At 33.2% G+C, this 26,242-nt stretch overlaps 2 protein-coding genes across 3 annotated transcripts; one reads left to right on the top strand and one right to left on the bottom strand.

Moving 5' to 3' along the window:
* Nucleotides 1-6,539: 6,539 nt before the first annotated feature.
* On the top strand, nucleotides 6,540-15,847 carry LOC136235331 (glucan endo-1,3-beta-glucosidase 6). 2 transcript variants are annotated; one of them, XM_066024932.1, is made up of 2 exons: nucleotides 6,540-7,247; nucleotides 14,595-15,847. In XM_066024932.1, the coding sequence occupies exons 1-2, from the start codon at nucleotides 6,916-6,918 to the stop codon at nucleotides 15,700-15,702; spliced, it is 1,440 nt and encodes a 479-aa protein (XP_065881004.1). In that variant the 5' UTR covers nucleotides 6,540-6,915; the 3' UTR covers nucleotides 15,703-15,847. The 2 variants fall into 2 exon arrangements, with proteins under 2 accessions (XP_065881004.1, XP_065881005.1); XM_066024933.1 differs by lacking the exon at nucleotides 6,540-7,247 and adding an exon at nucleotides 8,289-8,438.
* Nucleotides 15,848-17,144: 1,297 nt separating this feature from the next.
* Nucleotides 17,145-21,150, bottom strand: LOC136200732 (3-ketoacyl-CoA synthase 15). Its single transcript, XM_065991158.1, has 3 exons — nucleotides 20,718-21,150; nucleotides 19,308-19,892; nucleotides 17,145-17,813 (listed from the first exon to the last, which is right to left on the bottom strand). The coding sequence occupies exons 1-3, from the start codon at nucleotides 21,105-21,107 to the stop codon at nucleotides 17,250-17,252; spliced, it is 1,539 nt and encodes a 512-aa protein (XP_065847230.1). The 5' UTR covers nucleotides 21,108-21,150; the 3' UTR covers nucleotides 17,145-17,249.
* Between the last annotated feature and the right edge of the window lie 5,092 nt (nucleotides 21,151-26,242).

Here is a 26,242-nt window from a genome sequence, read left to right as displayed (position 1 = left end):
ACTATGAAACCATATTTTTTATTTTCCAAAATCACCTTCTTTATAATTTTTTCTCTCTAAAAATTCATTATCTCGCCTAACTAAACAACGTCTAAATGACCTCAAAATGAAAATTTTCAAGAATTAAAATTGTTTAAAATATTAACTCTTCAAAAAATTTATTTTTATGTCGTGAACGGTCGTTTTAAGGCCATAATGTTAAAAAAAGAAGCAAAATTCAGTGACCATCGGTGTAATTTATCATTACATCTATCGCCACTAAACTTTACTCATCTTGACAGTATGATTTACTAAACTTCAAAAATGGATAAATTACACCCATGGCCACTGAACTTTACTCATTTTCACATTATGGCCACTGAACTTCATTTCTTCCTGGTATAGTCACTGAACTTTACACTCTTTAACACCGGTGACCACTCAATTTTAACTAACTTCTTAAAATGACCGTTAACGACTTCAAAATGAAAATATTCAAGAATTAAAGTTGTTCAGAACGAAGTTTACCATGAAACTACATTTTTTATTTTCAAAAATCATATTTTTTGGAGCTTTCTCTCTCTAAAAATTCACTTTCTCTCTCCTAACCAAACAATACCCAAATGACCTCAAAACGAAAATTTTCAAGAATTAAAGTTCCTTAGAATATCATTAACGCTTTGGTCGTTTTGAGACGTTAAGTGGCCACCGGTGTTAAAAAGTGTAAAGTCCAATGGCCATACCGGGAAGAAATGAAGTTCAGTGGCCATGGGTGTAATTTACCCCTTCAAAAACTTCAAAAAAGTAATATAAAATCATATTTAATTTTACAATTTCTAACTTTATAACTACTGAACGTTAATCAATATCTCAAAATAACATTTGACGACTTCAATAAAAAAAAATCAAAAATTGACAATATTCTAAATAACTTTAATTCTTCAAAATTTTCGTTTACAAGTTATTTAAGTGTTATTTGATTACGAAAAAAAATGAATTTTATAGAAGATATCTCAAAAAATTGTAATTTTGGAAAATTTTATAGTAGATGTCATCGTAAACAACTTTAATTTCTGAACGTTTTTATTTTGAGGCTGTTAACGGTCACTTTGAGGTGTTACTTAAAGTTTAATCGCTATTAAATCGAGTGACTTTTATGAGATAAATTACACTAATGGACACTGAATTTTACTCATTTTCATGATATGATAATTAAACTTAACAACGTAACATGAAAATCACTCAACTTTATATTTTCTAACATTATTGTCACTACATTTCAATCAACACCTCACAATGACTGTTGATGATATCAAAACAAAAAAAAAATTAAGAATTAACAATATTTTAAGTAAATTTAATTCTTTAAAAAAAATTCAGGGTAATTTAAAATTTGTTTGGTTAGGAGATAAAGTGAATTTTTAGAAAGAGAAAACTCAAAAAACAGTAATTTTAGAAAATAAAAAAATATGATTTTATGATAAATATCGTTCTAAATAACTTTAATTCTTGAATATATCTACTTTTAAATCGTTAGTGGTCATTTAGTATAAAATCGAGTGATTTTTATGTCACGTTTTGAAGTTTAATGATTATATCGTAAAAATAAATAAAGTTTAATGATCATAGGTGTAATTTACCCCTCCTTGTTGCATAGGCTTAAAAAGAGATGCCAAGTGAGCCTTTGTGAGAGGTGGTGAGTTGTGCTTTTATGTACTTTGTAATTGATTGGATTTTTGGATTAGGATTGATAGATTCTTGAGTGTAAATTACCATATTCTCACTAAACTTTATCGATTTTCATTTTACAGCCACTAATCTTATACGTTTTAATATTATAGCCACTGAATTTTAATTAACGCTTCAAAATAAACATTCACGACATCAAAATGGAAAATATAAGAATTAAAGTTGTTTAGAACAATATTTATCATGAAACTATGTTTTTTATTTTCCAAATTCACAATTTGCAGAGCTTTCTTCTCTAAACGTTCATTCTAGATGACATCAAACTAAAAATATTAAAGAATTAAAGTTGATTAGAATATCATAAACTCTTCAAATTTTCTATTTTGAGATAATAAACGCTCTTTTTTTAACGTTAATATTTTAGTGATCATAATAGGATAAATTACATCTATTGCCACAGAGCTTTACCATTTCCACATTATGATCAATAAGCTTCAAAGTTAACATAAAAATCACTAAATTTTGAAATTTGTTACATTCATAACCACTAAACCTTAATTAAATCCTTAAAATAACCCTTACCAACCTTAAAATGAAAATATTCAAGAATTAAAGTTGTTCAGAAAGACATTTACCATTAAACCATATTTTTTAATTTCCAAAATCACATTTTTTGAAATTTCTCTCTCTAAAATCCATTTTTTCTCTCGTAACCAAACATCACTTAAATGACCTCAGCGGTAATTTTGAGGCGTAGATTAAAGTTTAGTAGTTACGGGTGTAATAAAATGTAAAGTTTATTAAGTTCAGTAGACATACCATGAAAATAAGCAAAGTTTAATGACCGTGGTTGTAATTTACCTGATCAGAATATTAAAAAGTTCAGTGGACATATATTGAAAATTATCAAAGTTCAATCACCATGAATGGAATTTACCCCTCCATCTCACCATCTTTTAACCCTTTTCTTCTCTGTCTGTCTGGATTTCTGTGTTGTTTTCTGTGTCATCATATATTTTCTTTCTAGATTACCTATTTCTTCATCTTCTACTTCTGCAAACTTCAATTATTTTGCATAAAGCACAGTTTTTTATTCTTCTTTTTTCAAGATTACCTATTTCCAAGAATCTTTTCTGGGTTTATCCTCCTTATTGAGCTTCTCAACTATTCCTTTCTGGGTTTTTCATTTCCCCCAAATTTCTTCAACCATGTTACTCTTACTTCCATTGAAATTTTTGCCATAAAAACCCCAATTCCTCTGTTATTTCTGCAATTGATGCTGTAAATCACACCCTCCTAGATTTAAACTCCCAGAAGATCCCCTAATTCTTGCAGATTTGGAGAAATAAAAAATGGGGGTTTTATCTATGTCTATTGCATTGATAACTTTAGCTTTAATAATGGGTTGTGGGAGTGGAATGGGAGTGGAATGGGTTCTAATTGAGGGCACAAAACAATATAAAAAGATGGTTTAAGAGGAATTTTATCCTAACATCTTATATGGTGCAATTTTATCTCTATGTTGATATTTAAAGAGCAATTTTGGTCATAATATTTGTAAATCTAGTCAATTTCAGATATTATGATCAATATAAAGTTCAGTGATTTTTATAAATAAGTAAAATTTAATAGCCAGGTGTAATTTACCTAATAATAATATTAAAAAAAGTAAATAATTTAGGAGTCTCTTTATTTTTAATTAATACAGTGTTTAGTTGTTATTTTAAGGGTACAAAATAGCACCAATATAGACTTGGCGTTTACAAAATAATACGAATTTAAGCTTAACGTTTACAAAATAATACGAATTTAAGCTAAACGTCATAATTAAATTAATCATATTATATTCTTTCCCTATTAACTTTATATGTTATCTTTTTATTTAATTCTATTTTCTTATTTATTATAATATAATTAATTAGTATTCTTGCCCATTAAAAGCTTATATTTGTTTTTCATCAACGATTCTATGACTACTAAATTTTATTGCTCACGTAATATATGCAAACTAAAAGTAATTAAATATCCACAATATTTAATATAAGGTTTTAATAGGCAAAAATACTAATTAATTGTATTATAATAAATAAGAAAATAGAACTAAATAAAAAGATAACATATAAAGTTTTATACAGGAAAGAATATAATATGATTAATTTAATTATGACGTTTAGCTTAAATTGGATATATTTTGTAAACGTTAAGCTTAAATTCATATTATTTTGTAAACGTTAAGCTTATATTGGTGCTATTTTGTACGTGAAGCCTAAATTGATACTATATTATAAACGTTAAGCCTAAATTGATATTATGTTGTAAACGTTAAGCCTATATTGGTGCTATTTTGAACGTTGAGCCTAAATTGGTACTTCCCTAAAAACCTTAGACCTATTTTGGTATCTTATCCCTTATTTTAAAAAACACATTATAAGATTCATATCTTTTGGTAATATTAATAATTTGGTCTTTATGTCTATTTTCACATTATGGCCATGGCCATTGAACTTTATTCATTTTCACATTATGGCCATTCAACTTCATTTATTTCCGGTATGGCCACTAACTTTATACTTTTTAACACCGGTAGCCACTCAATTTTAACTGACTTCTCAAAATGACTGTTAACGATCGTTAACGACCTCAAAATGAAAATATTCAAGAATTAAAGTTGTTTAGAACGACATTTACCATAAAACCACATTTTTATTTTCGAAAATCATATTTTTTTGAGCTCTCTCTCTAAATTCATTTTCTCTCTTCTAACCAAACAACACTTAAATGACCTCAAAACGAAAATTTTCAAGAATTAAAGTTTCTTAGAATATCATTAACGCTTTGGATTTTTTATTTTTAGCCGTCAATGGTTGTTTTGAGGCGTTAAGTGGCCACCGACGTTAAAAAGTGTAAAGTTCAGTGGCCATACCAGGAAGAAATGAAGTTGAGTGATCATAATGTGAAAATGGATAAAGTTCAGTGGCCATGAGTGTAATTTACCCTGCCTAAACTTAATGGTATTTTTAAAGTTTAGTAGTTATAAAGTGGAAATTATCAAAGTTCAATGACCAAGGACGTAATTTAGCCCTCCATCTCACCATCTTTTAACCCTTTCCTTCTCTCTCTCTCTCTGTCTGGATTTCTCTGTTTTCTGTGTCATCATATATCTTTTTCTAGATTACCTATTTCTTGTCATCTTCTCTTACTCCTCCTCCTCCTCCTCCTTCTGTAAACTTTAATAATTTTGCATAAAGCACAGTTTTTTATTCTTCTTTTCCAGGAATCTTTTCTGGGTTTATGCTCCTTATTAAGCTTCTCAACTATTCCTTTCTGGTTTTTTTTTTCCCCAAATTTCTTCAACAAAAACCCAATTCCTCTGTTATTTCCAGGGCTGTAAATGAACAGAGCCGCTCGGTGATCGGCTCGATAAAAGCTCGGCTCGACTCGGCTCGATTTATAAACGAGCCGTGCAGACTTTTCTTTTCCTAATTCCAGCTCTGGCTCGGTTCGTAAACGAGCCAAGCTTCAGCAGGCCAAAGCTCGGCTCGAAAGCTCGCGAGCAAGCTCGATTAGAACATTTATGAAAAAAATTTAGTTTTGTAGAAAACTATATAGTTTTGTGTTAGTTCACAAACATCTAAACTTAATATTATTTCATTTGCTATTAGATGAGTTCGTTCACAAACATAATAAATGAGTAATAGACGAACTATTTGTAAGCATCTTGTTTATTTATTCACGAACTTTGCTTGTGAGCTTGTTTATGTACACAATTAAAGAGTTATTTGCGAGCAAACTTCACAAATATAATTAACAATTTACTCACAAACAATTCATGGTTAGATAATTTTCTTAATGAACTAAGTCCAAAAGAGGATTTTGGGCTTGAAACAAGCTCGAAGCTCGGCTCGAAGCTCGTTGAGCAAGCCAAAGCTCGGCTCGGGCTCGGCTCGTTAATTTTATAGCAGCTCGGCTCGAGCTCGAACTCGTTAATTTTATAACGAGCCGAGCTTGAACAGGGCAAAGCTCGGCTCGATTACAACCCTAGTTATTTCTGCAATTGATGTTGTAAATCACACCCTCCTATAGATTTGAACTCCCAAAAGATCCCCTTTTTCTTGCAGATTTGGAGAAAACAAAAAATGAGGGTTTTTATCTTTGTTAGCCACTCAACTTTACACTTTATTATACTTGTGACCACTAAACTTTAACTAACCTCTTAAAACGGCCTTTTACAACCTCAAAATGAAAATATTTAAGAATTAAGGTGTTCAAAGCAACATTTAACATGAACCCATATTTTTTATTTTAAAAATGTCTAATGCTCCTCCCACCCCTTAACTTCTCTAAATTGGTCATTTTACCCCTCCAACTCATCGAACGTCATATTTACCTCTTAACTCGTATAAATGGTATTTCTACCCACTTGTTCAAATTCATCATTTTACCCCTCTACGAATGTCCTATCTACACCATTAACTCTATAAAAGTAGTATTTCTCATCCCATATTTTTTATTTTTCAAATTCATACTCTCTCTTAACCAAACAACACCTAAATGATAAGTTAAAGTTTCATAGAATATCATTAACTCTTCGAATTTTTTATTTTGAGTCCTTCAAAATGCGTTTTGAGGCGTTGAGTATCAACCGATGTTAAAAAGCGTAAATTTCAGTAATCATACCGTTAAAAATTAAAGTTCAGTGACTATAATATTAAAATAGGTAAAGTTAAGTGGCCATATGTGTAATTTATCCTAATTTTTTAAAGTTTAGTAGTGCATACAGTGAAAATTATCAAAGTTCAATGACCATGGATGTAATTTACACCTCCATCTCACCATCTTTTAACCTTTTCCTTCTCTCTGTCTGGATTTCTCTGTTTTCTCTGTCATCATCTTCCTTTTTTCTAGATTACCTATTTCTTCATCTTCTCTTACTACTTCTACTTCTGTAAACTTCAATAATTTTGCATAAAGCACAGTTTTTATTCTTCTTTTTTCAAGATTACCTATTTCCAAGAATCTTTTCTGGGTTTATCCTCCCTATTAAGCTTTTCAACTATTCCTTTCTGGGTTTCTTTTCTTCACTTCAATTTCCCCAAAATTTCTTCAACCATGGTCTTACTTCCATTGAAATTTTTGCCATAAAAAACCCAAATATCTGAAATTGATGCTGTAAATCACACCCTCCTAGATTTAAACTCCCAGAAGATCCCCTTTCTCTTACAGATTTGAAGAAACAACTCCCAAAAAATGGGGGTTTTATCTTTAGCCATTACATTGACAACTTTAGCTTCAATAACCAGTTGTGGGAATGGAATAGGTGCTAATTGGGGCACACAAGCAACTCACCCACTTTCACCAGATACAATAGTGACACTTCTGAGAGAAAATGGAATCCGAAAGGTTAAGCTGTTTGATGCAGATTATGATACTTTAAGAGCTCTTGGTAAATCTGGTATTGAAGTTATGGTTGGAATTCCAAATGATATGCTTTCAACTCTTGCTGTTAATATGAAAGCTGCGATAAAATGGGTTGAAAAGAATGTTTCTACTCATATTTCTACTAATAATGTTAATATCAGGTATGATTTACTGTGTTTTTTTCAATTTATTTGCTGGTTTAGATCAGTTTTTGTCTATGTTGCACGGAAACGGAAATCGGAAACGTGATTTCTAAGATAAATTGGCTAGGAAACGGATACGAAACGCGGAAATGCTAACGAAAAAGGTCAATTTAGTTGTAGAAGTTCAAGTTTTATGTTGAATTGATGCTCAGAAGTTCATATATAGACTAAATTGATACTAAAAGTCCGTCTTGGAGGAGTTTATTGATGCATTCCATACGTTGTTTTGCTTATGCTTGTTAGGGTTGTAGATGCGCCGAGCAGCTCGTTGAGCTCGATAAAAGCTCGACGAAACGAGTTTGAAAGCTCGCATTATAATGTTTATGAATAGAGCAAGTTTGGTTCGATTAATTTTTTAATAAACGGTAAATGTTGTTGTCGTGTGACTGAGAGGTTACGGGTTCGAGTCTTAGGAGCGGTCTCTTGCCAAATAATTGGCAGGGGAAGGTTTGTCCCAGTAAACCCTTGTGGTGGGACCCCTCCCCGGACCCTTGTTTAATGGGAGGAGAAAAAGTCAAACAATGTAGTTTTATTTGAACTTTAGGTTTTACGAGCGAATTAACGAGTTGCTCGCGATCAAAGCTCGTGAACAAGCTTGCAGCAGCTTTGAGCTCAATCTCATCAATTTGGTGCTGCAAATTGACCCTTTATCTGATGCTTGTTAGGGTGGTAAATGAGTTGAGCTGGCTCAGCGTTCGGTTTGATTGGGCTCGAAAGCTTGCCAGCAAGTTCAGTAATAGGTTCATGAACAAGCTCGATTATAATGTTCATGAAGCTTGGTTCCATTATTTTTTAATAATGGTATTTCTATAAAGGGAGGAAATTTAAAACAACGTATACAAAACTACGTAGTTTTGTAAAAAAAAAAAAAGGCGGCCCGGTCGCGCTACGCGTCTCCGCTGAGCGAGGGTCCGGGGAGGGGTCCCACCACAAGGGTGTACCGGGGGCAAGCCTTCCCCTGCCAATTTATTTGGCAAGAGGCCGCTCCTAAGACTTGAACCCGTGACCTCTTGGTAAATCTGGTATTGAAATTATGGTTGGAATTCCAAATGATATGCTTTCAACTCTTGCTGTTAATATGAAAGCTGCGATCAAATGGGTTGAAAAGAATGTTTCTACTCATATTTCTACCAATAATGTTAATATCAGGTATGATTTACTGTGTTTTTTTCATTTTATTTTCAGTTTTTGTTCAGAAATGAAGTTTGGATGTTAATTTTAGTTGTTGGAGTTCAAGTTTTATGTTGAATTGATGCTCAGCTATGTTGCACGGAAACGGATACCGGGGAATGTTATTTTAAAGAAAATTTAGCTAGGAAGCGGAAACAAATGTCATGTGGTCAGTCCAAAACCCTGTGTGGCGCCTCGACTTTTCCCAAGTCTAGGCCAGCCAACTCCTAAAGAAGGGGTCTATGCTCAAAAGCGTCTCGTTAATGCATATGTCGTATTCTGTCCCGGAGGGTCTCCCTGTGATTAAACCTCGTCCTAGAATGGTTAAGCACTATAGGCTCTCGCCACCCCTGTCGTAATGCCTTGAATCTATATAACACACTACGATAGGATGCAACGGGGTCTCGCTGCCCGGTCAGCGAGTCGGGATCCAGGTTATCCCTGGCCTGGGGTCCGGGGGCGGAGTCGTCCCTGTCCCGTCGGTATATCTTGTTTCCTATTTGGATTAGTATTGGCTTTCGGTTTTCTACTTGGAAGCGACATCGTGGGATCCAAGCCGGTTTAGGATAGATTGAGTACTATAAATACTATTTTATGTAAACCCTAATCTCTAATCTGATTTTCCGCCTCCTTACTAAAAACTATTCTACTTCTGTCTGTGGACTAGCCAACACAAAGTTGGTGAACCACGTAAAATCTATATTTTCGATTTTCGTTTATTTATCTTTCGCTAAATCCGCACAACAACCCCCATAGTATCCATTGAGTTCCCCTCTATGGAGACATCTGTCTCCCTTCAGGAAGGATGTATGCCCGACTCTCTTGTCCCGAGTGGACGAGGGTGGATCGCTTAAGCCAGTTCTGACTAACGACTCAGGGGTGGCGGAGATCCAATACCCGGTAGTACGTTAATTCTAAGATAAATTAGCTAGGAAAGGGTAATGAAAACGGAAAAGAAACGGAAACGGATACGAAACGCAAAGTTTGGATGTCAATTTATTTGTTGAAGTTCAAGTTTTATGTTGAATTGATGCTCAGAAGTTCATATATACTCTAAATTGATACTTGAAGTTCGTCTTGGTGGAGTTTGGTGCTGCAAATTGACCCTTTTTTTATGCATTCCGTATGTTGTTTTGCTTATGCTTTGTTAGGGTTGTAGATGGGCCGAGCCACTCGTTGGGCTCGATAAAAGCTCAACTGTGTTCAGCTTTATAAACGAGCTGAGCATGCGAAACTCGGCTCGAAAGGTTATAGGTTCATGAACACGATTGGTTATAATGTTAATAGACACGCTCAAGAGGAATTGTAAAACGACTTTAGTTGCGTTAGTATGTGTAGATTTTTTAGTTTTATAGGTTTCATTTGTGGTAAAAGAAATTTTAAATGAACATGATTAATGAGCGATTTGCGAGCAAAGTTCATGAATAGAATTAACAAAATGCTTGCTATCAAAGTTCGTGAATATGTTGGCGAGCAGCTCAGATGTTGAGCTCAAGCTTGTCAATTTGGTGCTGCAAATTGACCCTTTATTTGATGCATTCCACACTTTATTTTGCTCATACAACAACAACAAAGTCTTAGTCCCGAAATGACTCGGGGTCTGCTAACATGAACCGTCATGCAAAACCGTGAAATATATAGTCTAAATTGATACTTAAAGTTGTATTAAATCTGGTGCTACAAACTGACCCTTTGTTTGATGCATTCCATACGTTGTTTTGCTTATGCTTTGTTAGGGTTTTAGATGCGTTGAGGCACTTGTTAAGCCGGACCGTGTTTGGTTTTATAAACGAGTTGAGCTTTAGTATGTCGAAACTCGGTTCGAAAGCTCGCAAGCGGACTCGTTTATAGGAACAAACTTGATTATAATGTTCATGAATACGCTTGCGAGCAAGTTTGGTTCAATTATTTTTTATAATATTGTTTATTTTTACAAACGAGAAAATGTAAAATAGCATAGTTTTGTGTGAACTTTAGTTTTGTAGGTTTTAACGAGCGAATTAATGAGTTGCTCGTAAACAAGCTTGCAAGCAGCTCACGAACATATTGTTGAGCTCAAGCTCGTCGATTTGGTGCTGCAAATTGACCCTTTATTTGATGCATTCCACAGTTTATTTTGCTTATGCGTGTCAGGACCGTAAATGAGTCGAGCCACTCATGAGTGGCTCGGCGTTCTGTTCAATAAAAGCTCGACCGTGTTCGGTTTTATAAACGAGCTGAGTTTGCGAAACTCGGCTCGAAAGCTTGCAAGCAGGTTCAGTTATAGGTTCATGAACAAGCTCGATTATAACGTTCATGAACACATGTGAACAAGTTTGGTTCCATTATTGTTTAATAATGGTATTTCTATAAAGGGAGCAAACGTGTAAACTACAAAACTACGTAGGTTTGTAGGGTAAATTACACCATGGCCACTGAATTTTACCCATTTTAACATTGTGGCTACTGAACTTTAATTCTTAACGGTAAGGCCACTGAACTTTACCTTTTTAACATCTGTGGCCACTCAACTTTAACTAACTCCTCAAAATGACCGTTAACGACCTCAAAATGAAAATATTCAAGAATTAAAGTTGTTCACAACGGCATTTACCATGAAACCAAATTTTTTATTTTCCAAAATCACATTTTTTAGAGCTTTCTCTCTCTAAAAATCCACTCTCTCTCCCCTAACCAAAAAACACCTAAATGACCTTAAAACGAAAATTTTCAAGAATTAAAGTCCCTTAGAATATCATTAACTCTTCAAATTTTTTATTTTGAAACCGTCAACTGTCGTTTTGAGGCATTGAGTGGTCACCAGTGTTAAAAAGTGTAAAGTTCAGGGGTCATACCGTTAAGAATTGAAGTTCAGTGGCCATGGGCGTAATTTACCCTATGTTTGTATTAAAAAAAAAATCAAATGAACATAATTAGTGAGTTGTTCACGAGCGAATTTCATGACTTACGAACATGATATTGAGCTCGAGCTCGTCAGTTTTCTAACGAGCCGAGCATGAGCAATCCAAAACTAATTGGATTACAGTCTAATCCTTTGTATGGCATTTAAAATAGGATATTTGGTGTTCAGGTCCCACTTTATACACTAATTTAGCCAAGCAGAATCATATTCTTCAAGAAGATTTTCAGTTGGATTTGACAGCATAAAATTGATTCTACCTAATCTTCATTTGATATAAAAATTAATAATTGTATACAATTTTTGATGGTTGATTCTACCTACTAGAGTTTTTTCTGAGTTTATTTGATGATCACGCAGCTAATTGCAGTTTTTTGGATTAAATTCCCATGTTTAAATTATAAAAGTAAAATGTCCAAAACTTCAATTGCTCCTGAACTTTCAAGAGTTCCAAACGACCTCTATTCTTGTCCAATTGCATTCAATAACCTTTGTTGATGTAGAAAATTTGAGACACGTTCAGCCACGTGACAAAAAGAAAATACCCAATAGATAAATAATTAGAAATTTTTGAAAGTTCACGGGACAGTTGAAATTTGTTTTGAGGTTATTGAATGCAACGGGTAAATTATACCCATGGCCACTGAACTTTGCTTTTTTTAATGTATGATAACTGAATTTCAAAATGTAACATAAAAGTCATTAAACTTGACACTTTGTTACACCCGTGGCCACTCAACGTATCTAAACGACTGTTGACGGCCTCAGAATAAAAAATTCCAAGAATTAATGATATTCTTATTAGCTTTAAATCTTGAAAAATTTCATTTTGAGATCATTTTGGTGTTGTTTGGAGGAGAGAGAAAGTGGCTTTTAGAGAGAGAAAGATACAAAAATGATGATTTTGGAAAATAATAAATGTGGTTTCATGGTAAATATCGTTCTGAACAACTTTAATTCTTGAATATTTTCATTTTGTGGTTGTTAAGGGTCAGGAGTTAGCTAAAGTTTAGTGGGCATGGGTATAACAAAGTGTAAAGTTGAGTGACTTTTATGTTACATTTTGAAGTTCAGTGGTCATGGGTGTAATTTACGCAGCAAATTAGGGATAATTCCAAAAATAACTCTGGTGGTTTCACTGATTTGCAGATAGGTGCCTGTCGGTTTTTTGTTGTTGCAAAAATAGGACTGAGTTTAATCGTCATTAGCAAAACCAATGACTTTTATAGTGACACCATCAATTTGACGGTTGATGACCTTAAAATAGAAAACTTCAAGAATTATATTTGTTTAGTATCATATTTACTATGGAACAACGTTTTTTATTTTCCAAAAGCGCCATTTTTTGTGCTTTTGCTCTCTAGAAATTATTATTTTCTCTCTAAATGAGCTCAAAACTAAAAATTTAGGTTCCACGTACAAAATAGCACCAATATGAGGTTAACGTTTAAAAAAGTACCAATTTAGGCCTCGATAACGGAATGTAACACATCATTCATATTACTCTGAATTGGTACTATGAAAGACATGTCTTGTTTAAATTGGTACATTTTTTAAACTTTAAGTCTATAATAGTGCTATTTTGTTCATAAAGCTTAAATTGATACTTCCCCCAAAAACTATAGACGTATTTTGGTACCTTATCCCACAAAAAACCATCCATCTGTAAATCGGCCAAATCACAGGAATTATTTTTGGAATTATCCCGACTAATTATTGACATTTAAACAAAATTTCACTTTCTTATCTATGATTATCTCATTATATTATTTTTCAGTTTCAAAGTGACATCAGATTCTTTTGCTTTTTGGATTTAAAAGATCACTATGAATTTTTTCCTGCTGAAAATTGGCCTGTCTGGTCATTCTGAGGTGTGATATCATTCATTTGCATCTGTTTTGTGTTTTGTGTGTCAGTGTCTGTTTTTTACGGCTATTTTATGAAGATTATGTTTTAGAAATAACGTTTTCGGTGTCTGTGTCTGTGTCCGTATTAAGGCTATTTAATGAAGGTTATGTTTTAGATAGAACGTTTTCGGTGTCTGTTCTCGTGTGTGTCCGTGTTAAGGCTATTTAATGAAGGTTATGTTTTAGATAGAACGATTTCGGTGTCTGTTCTCGTGTTCGTGTCTGTTTTAAGGCTATTTAAAGAAGTTTATGTTTTAGAAATAAGGTTTCCGGTGTCTGTTTTCGTTTCCTTTCCATGTCTGTTTCCGTGTCATTTTGTCTTTTAAGGCTATTTTATGAGGGTTATGTTTTAGAAATAACGGTGTTGGTGTATGTTCCATGTTTGTGTCCGTATTAAAGCTATTTAATGAAGCTTGTGTTTGAGAAATAATGTTTCCGGTGTCCGTTTCCGTGTTTGTATTCGTCTCCGTGTTAATGAAGGTTATGTTTCCGGTGTCCGTTTCCGTGTATGTTCCATGTTTGTGTCCGTATTAAAGCTATTTAATGAAGGTTATGTTTTAGAAATAACGTTTCCGGTCTGTTTTCGTTTCCCTGTTCGTGTCCGTGTCTGTGTCCGTGTCCATGTCATTGCGTGTTTTAAGGCTATTTTATGAAGGTTATGTTTTAGAAATATAACAATTTCGGTGTATGTTCCATGTTTGTGTCCGTATTAAAGCTATTTAACGAAGGTTATATTTTAGAAATAACGTTTCCGGTGTCTATTCCCGTTTCCTGTTCGTGTCCGCTTCCGTGCAACATAGTTCTTTACATATGTTTATATGCGGACTAAATGATTCTATCAACGCTGCTCAGATGATTAATTTGCCCAAAAATTAACTTTGAGTGTCATTTTCCCGTTCATTTAGCATTTTTCGGGGAGGGGTCTCGATCTGTTTCAAATAACTTGAATTTTGTCTAGGCGTATCCCGCGTTAACTAAAAGCACGAGTAGTATTTTGATATCCGCTTCGTTGTCTGTATCCGTTTTTTTAAGGCTATTTTATTAAGGTTATGTTTTACAAATAACTTTTCCGGTGTCCGTGTCAGTATTAAGGCTATTTAATGAAGGTTATGTTTTAGAAATAACATTTTCAGTGTCTATTCCCGTTTCCCTGTCCGTTTCCGTGCAACATAGTTCTTGAAATATGTTTATATGTGGGGAGTTCTTGATTTATAATCGAATAACTTGAATTTTGTCGATGCATACCCGTGTTAACTAAACGCACACGAAACATGCTTTATTTGCAGTATTTTCCGGTACAAATTGTAACGAAAATTCATCTTTTTACAGATATGTTGCAGTTGGAAATGAACCTTTTTTGTCAACATACAACGGAAGCTTTCTCGGGACAACCTTCCCGGCTCTCCGAAACGTCCAATCTGCTCTCATAAAAGCTGGTTTAAGCAGCCAAGTGAAAGTGACTTGCCCCCAAAATGCCGACGTCTACGCATCCTCTTCCACCTTGCCATCCGGTGGCGACTTTCGAACCGATATCCATGATCTCATGCTTAATGTTGTCAAGTTCTTGAACGACAACGGTTCCCCGTTTACCGTGAATATCTATCCGTTCATAAGCCTTTACACCGATGCTAACTTCCCGGTCGAGTACGCCTTCTTTGACGGTGATGCTACCCCTATAATTGACGGCGGAACATCCTACTCCAACATGTTCGACGCAAATTACGACACTCTTGTATATGCGTTGCAAAGAAACGGATTCGGCAACATGCCTATCATTATAGGCGAGATTGGGTGGCCAACGGACGGTGATAAAAACGCGAACTTGGTGTATGCTCAGCGATTCAATCAAGGTTTCATGTCACGGATTTCGGGTGGGAAAGGAACTCCGTTGAGACCGGGACCTATTGATGCTTATTTGTTTAGTTTGATTGACGAGGACGCTAAGAGTATTGACCCGGGGAACTTTGAACGTCATTGGGGGATATTTACATATGACGGAAGAGCTAAGTACTCTCTTAATCTCGGCACCACGAATTCCGGTGTACTAGTCGAAGCAAGAAATGTGCGGTACCAGGAGCGTAAATGGTGTGTGATGAAGCGAAATGCCAAACTCGATGACCCGAATCTCGCGCCTAGTGTGAGCTACGCTTGTGGATTAGCTGACTGCACGAGCCTTGGTTACGGAACTTCTTGTGGAAATTTGGATGCATGGGGCAACGTTTCGTATGCGCTGAACAGTTATTATCAGATACAGAATCAGCTCGACACTGCTTGCAAGTTCGAAAACATTTCAACGATCACGAAATCAGATCCGTCGATCGGGACTTGCAGATTCGGGATAATGGTCGAACCGTACTATGGAGGAGCACCGAAGACCCCTCGAAAGTCACTCGGATTGGCTGCCGGTGTCATTCTTTTTTTGCTGACAAGTTTATAAAACTCAAAGCTCGTAACTTTTCGGTATCATTTTTATTTTATTTTTGTCGATATCGTGTAAGTTTAGCTAAGATTCAGACATCGCGTGGATGTGACCAATTTTTTCGTGTTTCTTTTGGCAATTTAGAGACCAGTGTTTGGTTAAATATGCATTTTTTTCGTATTGTTTTAGGCTAGATAGCTGCAAATGTTTTTATGCATTTATGGCCCGTGAATTTCTGCCGAATGGAACCGAAAATTGGCCGGGTTCGGCCAGGTGCTTCAGGAAAATGAAACTAGATAGACTAACTGCTAGAATTTTTATATATTCAATAAAATTCGATGCACGTAAACTTATCCTACTTTTTCGTTGCAATTTCCGCTCTCGACGGAACCCGGAAACCAAGGGCTCCGTTCGGGTTTCGTGACAGTTTTAAGAGCTTTCCAAACAGCACTGTTGCTAACAAGTTTATAAAATTCAAAGCTCGTAACTTTGCGGTATCATTTTTATTTTATTTTTGTCGATATCGTGTAATTTTAGCTAAGATTCAGACATCGCGTGGACGTGACTGATTTTTTCGTTTTTCTTTTGGCAATTTAGAGACCAGTGTTTGGTTAAATATGCATTTTTTCCTATTGTTTTATACATTTATAGCCCGTGAATTTCTTCGATAATCGGCCAGGTTCGGCCAGTTGATTCGGGAGAATGAAACTGTATCGGCTAGAGAAGATTAGATAGACGGGTAAACTACACCAATGGTACCTGAACTCTATCCTAGTTCACAATTTGGTACCTAGATTACATTTTGTTCCAAAAATATACCTGAAGTAACGATGACCGGACAATTAAGTATATTTTACCAGTCAATGACCTGTTAACGCGAGTTTTACGAGTTAATTACATCAATGGTACCTGAACTTTACCACAATTCATATTTTGGTACCTGGATTTTATTTTGTTCTATAAGTCAAGTAAAGGTGACGGAATAATTTAGCAAATTTGATCGGTTAGTGATCGGACAACATGAGTTTGACCATTTTAAACTAAACATTGAGATTCACCATACACTCAATTAACATAAAATTACAATAGTGCCCTTTGGTTAAATGGTAGTATTGTAATTTTATGTTAATTAAGGTGTGTGGTGGGTTATATTTTTAATTTAAAATGGTCAAACTCGAGTTTACCAGTTACTGGTCGGTCAAATGTACTATATTGTTGAGTCATTTTTACTTGAGGTGTGTTTTTTGGACAAAATGAATCTAGGTACTAAAGTGTGAATTAAGATAAAGTTCAGGTACTATTAGTGTAATTTACTCATCAAACTCGTATTGACCGGTTATTTTCTGGTAAAATATACTAAATTATACGGTCATCGTTACTTTATGTATATTTTGGGGACAAAATATAATTTAAGTATCAAAGTATGAATTAGGTAAAATTCAGGTACCATTGGTGTAATTTACTCTTAGATAGACTAACGGCTAGAATTTTTATTGCCAATGAAGTAAAGATTAGAACATTACATATTTATATATTCTATAAAATTCGATGCGGGTAAACTTAGCCTACTTTTTCGTTGCAATTTCGGAACCCGGAAACCAAGCGCTTCGTTCGGGTTTCGTGACATTTTTAAGGGCTTTCCAAACAGCACTGTTGCATTTGAATCCAGAACCGAAAGCAATTTGCCAAATTCTATCGCCTCTCTTGATCTTTTCATTCGTCTCCAAATAAGCCAGCTCGTACCAAACGCTACTGCTTGAAGTATTCCCGAATCGTTCCAAAGTTTTCCTCGATGGTTCCATGTACTCGTCGGTGAGCTCCAAGTTCTTCTGGAGTTCATCTAGTGCCTTTTTGCTTGCGGCTAATATGCATACATGTTCAAAAGCAAGCTTATAGTCCGGTATATACGGCTTAGTCTTCCTCTTGAATACCAAATTCGTAAAAAAACGAACTTGTTCTAATACCGGAAGAACTAGCGGACTTAACATCGTTATATTCGCCTTCAAAGCATGTCCGGCAACTTCAATAACATCTTTGCTTACCGAAAGACCTAGCTTCCCGTCTTTATCTTCCTTCAAATGTACACTTTTGAAGCTTCGGTTATCCATCCCCTTGTTGGTCCGAACTAGCTGCACCCGATACGAGTCTTATCAGTATAATTTCATGGGTAAATAATTATAGGGTAAATAATTTATTAGTCCCCTACTTTTTACCTAATACATTGTTTAGTCCATTTATTTTGAAAATCACATTATAAGGTCCCTAACTTTTGCCAATATTAACCATTTGGTCCTTTTGTCTAGTTTTTTTTTGGACTTGTAACCGTTATATTTGGCATAAACAGACAGATATAAAATAACAGAGTAACATGGTCATTTTATATTGTGTTGTGGCTGTCCTAAAAGCTAAGATATGTTCGGTTAAAAATCTAAAAAGATAGATAGAAGGACCAAAGGGTTAATATTGGCAAAAGATAGGGACCTCAAAATGTGTTTTGCAAAATAGAGGGACTAAACAGTGTGTTAGGTAAAAAGTATGGGACTAATAAATTATTTACCCATAATTATAAGGTCTTTGTATTTTTACCTAATATACTACTTAGTCCTTGTGTTTTTAGAAATAATTATATAGTCCTTCAGTTTTTGTTTTTATTAACTCTTTAGTCCTTATGCTTGGGTCAATGGTCAAACTATACTAAATAAATTTTAAAATACCAAAATTACCCTTTACTTTATGTTTTAATAACAAAACATTTATTTTTCCTATTTTATATTTCTTTCTCTTTTTTCCTACCTAATCACAATCTCTCCAATATAAAGTAATGATTTATTAATTTCTATATAATTATAGAACTTTAATTTAATAACGTAAAATTTATTGACTAAAAAATGAATGAAAAATATTTCAAAAATTATTAAAATAGGAATAAAACCATCATTGTAAAAAAAAATTACAATTCTAATAAATTTTACGAATGAAGAAAAAATATATGATTTTAAAAAAATTTATAATAATATTTAATGTTAATTTAAAAATATTATATTAAAAAATAATTACAAAAATTAATAATACATTTTTTCAAGTATATTAATTTTGGTGTATATGTAGTTCAAAAACTTCATTACAGTTAATTAGATTAAATTTGATACTATTTTTTGGGTAAATAATTTATTAGTCCCATAGTTTTTACCTAACACACTGTTTAGTCCTTCTATTTTGAAAAACACATTTTAAGGTCCTTATCTTTAGCCAATATTAACCTTGTGGTCCTTTTATCTATTTTTTTAGATTTTTAACCGAACATATCTTAGATTTTAGGACAACCACAGTACAATACAAGTTCACTATGTTACTCTGTTATTTTATATATATCTATTTATGCTAAAATATAACGATTACAAGTCTAAAAAAACTAGACAAAAGGACCAAAGGGTTAATATTGGCAAAAGTTAGGAACCTTATAATGTGTTTTTCAAAATATAGGGACTAAACAGTGTGTTAGGTAAAAATTAGGGGACTAATAAATTATTTACCCTAAGTAAAAAGATAAGGACCTTATAATTATTTACCCTAATTTCATTAACATTGATCCGTTAATTTGGGGATAGGATGTTATTACGTACCTGTTTTAGTTCGTACTTAGAGCGCCATCGATCCATCCTACGACTCGAGAGGAGAATGGCTGCGGCCCCCATTCGGAAAAAAGAGTTAGCGAGGAGCATTTCGGGTTCGTTGCCGTTATACCAGGTGTAACTAACAGCTTCAGTACTTACAACAAGTGCGTAAGAACCCGGATACGCAACGAGGAGGTCTCGAGCTAGATCAACGGCTACAATTCCCGCAGCACAGCCCATTCCGCCGAGATTGAAGCTGTTTATGTTATGTCTAAGTTTATAATGATTTATGAGCATTGCTGATAATGACGGGGTAGTATTTAGGACGCCACAATTTACGACGAGAACCCGAATGTCTTTAGTGTTAATTTTCGTAATAGCTAAAAGATCGTCTATTGCTCCGTACATCATCATCGCTGCTTCGTCCCGTCCGTCCTTGAGTGATATTTTGTAACCGGGTTGGAATACTATTCTAGGCATGTAGCTCTCGTCTCCGATCCCGGAATTCTTGAGAACTCGGTGCTGAAACTCGATTGCAGCGTCGTTGAATCTACCTGACTTATTCGCTAGTTGAATGAACTCTTCTTTCGAAATCTGCATAAGTTGAAGAATAGGACAAGGTCAATCAATCAGTCAACGGAAAACAGAAAAAAGCGAGAAAAAAATGGAGAAATACGTGGAATTTTGAAAAAAGAAAAAAAAATAAGAAAATTTGAAAAGGCGAGAAAAGATGGAAAAAAAATACAAGAAAACAGAAAAACGAGAAAAATGAAAAAAAAAAAAACATGAAAATTTGAAAATTTTGAGAAAGATATAAAAACTAAAAAAACGAAAAAAATTGGAAAAATGGTAAAAAAATCCGGGAAACAAAAAAACAAAGAAAAACGAAAAAACGTGGAATTTCTGGAAAAGAAAAAGAAAAAAAATGACAAACTTGGAAAAACGAAAAAATGGAAAGAACATAAAAAAATGAAAAAAGCGTGGAATTAAAAAACAGAAAAAAGGAAACTTGGAGAAACGGAAAAAAAATGATAAACCGGGGAAACGGAAAAAAAATTGAATTCTAGACAAAAAAGGAAACAAGGAAATAACGGTTAAAAAACTAAAAAAACGGAGAAAACGGAAAGAATATAAAAAACGAAAAAAAAGTGGAATTAAAAAACAGAAAAAAAGAGGAAACTTAGAGAAACGAAAAAGAGAAAAAACGGAGAAAACGCAAAAAACAAAAAAAAAACAAAAAAATAAAATTCTAGGAAAAAAACCCAAAAAAGGTGAAAGCTTGAATAAATGGAAAAAAAACCGAAAACGCGTGGAATTCTAAAAAAAACGAGAAAAAAAGGGAAAAAGCGCGAAAACATGAAAAACGAGAAAAACATATAGACATTTAAAAGAAGAAAAGAGAGAGATTAGATTACGTACCTTGAGGTGATCGGGCGGACGAAAGCAAGCGAACTCGACTAAATAAGTTGATCTCGGGGTCAAATCGAGATAAACATAGACGACAAACGACAACATTGCAGCGAAAAAAACAGCATCAACAGGATCAAAATTTGTAAAAAAGTCATGGAAATTTCCATTTCCAATTCCAATAGAGAAAATAAAAGCAAGAAGTGGTGCAATTAAGAGATAAAAACTGTGATTAAGGAGATAAGCATAGCCTAATTTAACATACTTCAAGTTAACGGAGTTAAGAAAGTCAGGTAATCTTGGTCTTACTTTAACGGAGAAATTCAAAGATCCGTCGTCGTTTTCTGTTCCTCTGTTAACTATTTCAGTAGATAGAAGTTCTTCTTCTCTTTCTCTTGCCATTAATTAATTAATTAATAGTTAATTAATTAATTAATTAAATTATGATGATTAATAACAAAAGATGGAAATGTGAAGAGAACATGGATTTATATAGAGAGGATTGGAGTAAATTACATCCATGGTCACTGAACTTTACTCGTTTTCACGGTATGACCACTAAACTTCATAAAAATAACGGGTAAATTACATCTATACCCACTGAATTTTACTCATTTTAACATTGTGGGTACTGAACTTAAATTCTTAATGGTATGACCACTGAATTTTATACTGGTAGCCACTCAACACCTCAAAATAAGAAATTCGAAGAGTTAATGATATTATAAGGAACTTTAATTCTTGAAAATTTTCGTTTGGAGGTCATTTAGGTGTTGTTTGGTTAGGAGAGAGAGTGAATTTTTAGAGAGAAAGCTACAAAAAATGTGATTTTGGAAAATAAAAAATATGGTTTCATGGTAAATGTGAATCTGAACAACTTTAATTCTTGAATATTTTCATTTTGAGATCGTTAACGGTTATTTTGATCAGTTAGTTAAAATTGAGTAGCTACCGGTGTTAAAAAGTATAAAGTTCAGTGGTCATCTGTTAAAGAACATGAATTTATATGGAGACTTGGAGTAAATTGCACTCATAGCCACTGAACTTTACTTATTTTCATGGTGATTAAACTTTATAAAAATCATGGGTAAATTATACTCATGACCATTGAATTTTACCTATTTTAACATTGTGGCCACTGATTTAAATTCTTAACGGTATGGTTATTGAATTTTACATTTTTTAATATTGGAGGTCACTCAACACCTAAACGACTGTTGACGGTCTTAAAATAAAAAATTCGAAGAGTTAATGATATTATAAGGAACTTTAATTCTTGAAAATTTTCGTTTTGAGGTCATTTAGGTGTTGTTTGGTTAGGAGATGGAATGAATTTTTAGAGAGCGAAAGCTCCAAAAAAAAATGTGATTTTGGAAAATAAAAAATGTGGTTTCATGGTAAATGTCATTCTGAACAACTTTAATTCTTGAATATTTTCATTTTGAGATCGTTAACGATCATTTTGATGAGTTAGTTAAATTGAGTGGCCACTGGCCATGAACTTTACTCATTTTAACATTGTGGCCACTGAACTTCAATTCTTAGCGGTATCGTCACTGAACTTTATTCTTTTTAACATCGGTGGTCGTTGAACTTTAACTAATTTTTCAAAATGACTAGTAACTACCTCAAAATGAAAATATTCAAGAATTAAAGTTGTTCAGAATGAAATTTAACATAAAACCACATTTTTTATTTTTCAAAATCACATTTTCTGAAGCTTTCTCTCTAAAAATTCACTTTCTCTCTCCTAACCAAACAACATCTAGATGACCGCAAAACGAAAATTTTGAAGAATTTAAATTCCTTACAATATCATTAAGGCTTCGAATTTTTTACTTTCAGACCGTTAGTGGTCGTTTTAAGGCGTTGAGTGGCCACTAGTGTTAAAAAGTGTAAAATTCAGTGGCCATACTGTTAAGAATTAAACATTAGAGGCCATAATGTTAAATGGGTAAAGTTCAGTGGCTATGAGTGTAATTTACCCAATTTTCATGTTATTTTTTAAAGTTTAATGGCTATAATATAAAAAGAGTAAACTTCAGTGGTCATGGGTGTAATTTACCAATAGAATTGCGTCATTGTTAGGTTAAAGAAAGCTAACAAGAAAAAGGGTGTTTATGCATGAATACTTGACAACAGCAGGTTTATAGCAAAACACAGAGATTGTGCTTGCTTCTTCAGGAAATTGTTTTTTTGCTTTTCCCTTTTATAGATTAACTACGAAAAAAATATGTGACACATCATTGATATTATTCCGTTAAATTCTGATTTCTTTCTTCATGTACAATCAGTGACGAATACGAGATTGTTCGGCTGGGGGGCTGATTTTACACGTGGTGTGTAAAAAATATTTTTTTTTGCTAAATCAGTGTCTAATAGAAAAAATTCGGATTTAAAGAAAAAAATTATAAATTTAGATTTAGGGAGGGCCTAACATAAAAAAAATAGAAATTTGTATTTAAATGTCTAACAGAGCAAAAAAAAAAAAACATTAGAAATTTGGATTTAGAGAGGACCTAACATGCAAAAAAAAAAAATGGAATTTTGAATTTAGAGATGACTTAATAAGACTTGGATCAATTTTGGGTGCTAAATCACAACCCGATCCAGTGTTCTAAAAATCGGCCAAGACGGGAATTTTAGAACACCATCCCGATTTCCACTAATTGGGCGGCATAAATCGGTTGACCGATTTTTGGCCTCCTAGGCAGTCCTAGGCGGGTCTAGGCGGCCTTTTTGAAAAAATTGGTCCTTAAATTTTATATCAATTTTTTTAATTTTAAAAAAATATTAAATAACAAAAAAAAAAAACCTTAAACTATTAAATTTATTTTTAAGAATTTATTTTATTTTATTTTGACACATTTTGTTATCAATATTATTTTATTAATCTATTTGTTATTTTTTAAGGATATTAATATAAATAATATTAAAATATGTATCTTTTTCTATCCTAAATATTTTATATTATTATTTTTACATAGTATAATTCATATATTAATTGTATTTATATGATACTTTATTTAATAAAAATAAATAAATATAAAAAATACAAATCCGATTAATCCCCGATTAATTAGTAAGGTCCTTGTCCGTCCGACTAGCGTCTTTTACAACCTTGACCCGATCTAAATTTCTTAGAAATAGGGGGATCGGAACCACCACAACCTCAAATTTTGTGAAGATAGGGGGCCGAAACTACTCGTGGCCATGGTGGTTCCGGCGGCCGGAGGGGCCCGACCCCCTATCTTCGCTCATGTGTACAATTGATAGAACTTAACGGAGTAATATAAATGACGTGTCACGTTCCGTTATCAAGACCTAAATTGGTCCCTTTTTTAAACGATAAACATATATTAGTGTTATTTTGTACGTGGTGCCTAAATTGATACTTCCCTAAAAACCATAAGCCTATTTTGGTACCTTATCCCGTGTTATTATCGTCAAAGAATGGATTGACTTGGTAGATAAAGGTTCTAAACGTAATTTTACTAACACAATTCTAATTAATTAGAATCATTTTCAAAAGGGTTAATACATATATATCTTTGTATTTGTCTGTTTTGTCATATATATCATATATCAAATAAACAGTTAAATATGTTCTCGTAATTGTTAACGACACATAGATATACCCTTATTTGAACGGTAAGCTTATTTGACATAATTATGTTAGTCTAGTCATCACACTATTAAGAGTATATTTATCTGTCGTTAATAATTACGAGCGTATATTTAGTTGTTTATTTCATATAGGTGGAGTGACAGGAGGTGTTAGTGCTTTGGAAGTATTTTATATGTCATTTGTAAAATATTAAACAATGACTTATATGTGTATTAACCTTTTTCAAAAATAATTTACATTCTTGTTAGTTTTATATGTTTTTTGGGTTAAAAGTATATGCTTCATTTGAGTGGATGAATTGTGAAATACACATTTTACCTTGACTATAAAATTAAGTGAAAAGTAAAAAAGAAAAAACATTATAAGTTAACAAATTTGTAAAGAGAGTTCTCATGGTTTAAAAGTTTGCAAATAGAGATCTGTACTTTAAGAATTTTACAGTTAAAAAATATGCGAGTCAATATTTTAATCCAATAATACTTGTAATTTAATTAATTTCCAATTTGAATTTTAGTTAATTTGCAAAGTCGGTCTTTTTAATTACTTCAAATCGTTCCCTTTTAGGGTAAAGAGTCGCACTATTAAAATTTCATAATAGAACTAGAAATTAATATTTTTAAAATCAACAAAATATTTAGATTCTTATCCAACTCGTACAAACACAGTTCAATTTTTTAATCTTTTTAAAAAAATTCTACATGTATACACATGTTTGTGATCTATTACTCGATAAAAAAAACATAAAATGACAAAATTTATAACTAAAAATATACCGTTAATAAATTAATTTTTAAATTGACCCAACTTGTCAACGTTAAAGTAAAATCACTTTTGCTTGCCAACATTAGGTAAAATTACTCTTAACTATCAACAATAAGGGTATATTTACACCTTATCTCAAAATAATATTTAAATTGTCTTCTCCCAACACTATCATATGAAAGCACAAAAAAATTTATCAAAATAGCCCTAAAACTGTTAAAAAAAAAAAAAAAAGTGTCAATTTAACCCCAACATACAAAATAACACCATTTTAATCTCAGCCTCAGTTGAAATGGTACCAATTTACCCTTGAAAACTTGAAATACCATTTCATAAACATTAAGGCATCAAGTTCCGTTATTTAGAGCAACAAAATAAATTGGTACCATTTCATAAACGTTGAAGCTAAAATTGTGCGATTTTGTACGTCTGAGTATGGATGTAAATGGGCGTGGATTCCCGATAAGAATCTTCATGGGATGGGATCCCCCGTGGTAGGGATGGGACTGTCATAAAACCGATTAAACTAAAAGCTCAAAAAAAAAATACTTTGATACCATGTCATCAAACCGATTGAACTAAAAGCTCAAGTTGATAGTTAAGGTCCAATCACAAATCTTACATTAATCACTGAGATGGGATGGGGAAAGGTATCCACACCCCGTGGGGATCCCCATCCCCACCCCACCTCGATGAAGGATCCTCGACTATTTCCTGTGATAATTGGATGATTTTAAATATTTTGTAATTAAGTGATTGGTTATTTTTAATTTATAGTCTTTTATGATTTGGAAAATTTGAGAATGATTATTGATACTTAGTATTACTAACTACTAATTCTAGAAGTTTTAGGCATTACTATTTTATTTAAACATAAACAATGATTCCTCGCGAGGAATGAAGAATGGGGAAAAGGTTTTGGAATATTTGTAAACGGGTAATGAAGATCCCCGTGAGGACAGAAATGGTAACAAATTTATCCCCGTTCAACTTGACTCAACTTGTCACTATTAGCAGTAAAATTGCTCTTAGTTGCCCACGCTATGGTAAAATTACTCTTAACTATCAAGAATAAGAGCATGTTTACACCTTATCCAAAAATTAAATTAAATTATCTTCTCGCAACACAATGACAATCATATGAAAG

This window comes from Euphorbia lathyris, chromosome 7 (assembly GCF_963576675.1).
Source record: "Euphorbia lathyris chromosome 7, ddEupLath1.1, whole genome shotgun sequence".
NCBI lineage: Eukaryota > Viridiplantae > Streptophyta > Magnoliopsida > Malpighiales > Euphorbiaceae > Euphorbia > Euphorbia lathyris.
Note: the sequence above shows the minus strand (reverse complement) of the source record. Positions and strands in the feature narration are given on the sequence as shown.

Bases quoted from the DNA above. Each gene is read 5' to 3' on its own strand.
- LOC136235331 (XM_066024932.1), top strand. From the start codon at position 6,916: ATGGGGGTTTTATCTTTAGCCATTACATTGACAACTTTAGCTTCAATA. The intron at 7,248-14,594 runs GTATGATTTACT...ATCTTTTTACAG, and splicing joins ACTAATAATGTTAATATCAG to ATATGTTGCAGTTGGAAATG.
- LOC136200732 (XM_065991158.1), bottom strand. From the start codon at position 21,107: ATGGCAAGAGAAAGAGAAGAAGAACTTCTATCTACTGAAATAGTTAAC. The intron at 19,893-20,717 runs GTACGTAATCTA...CAACTTATGCAG, and splicing joins GTCCGCCCGATCACCTCAAG to ATTTCGAAAGAAGAGTTCAT. The intron at 17,814-19,307 runs GTACGTAATAAC...TATCGGGTGCAG, and splicing joins CTAAGTACGAACTAAAACAG to CTAGTTCGGACCAACAAGGG.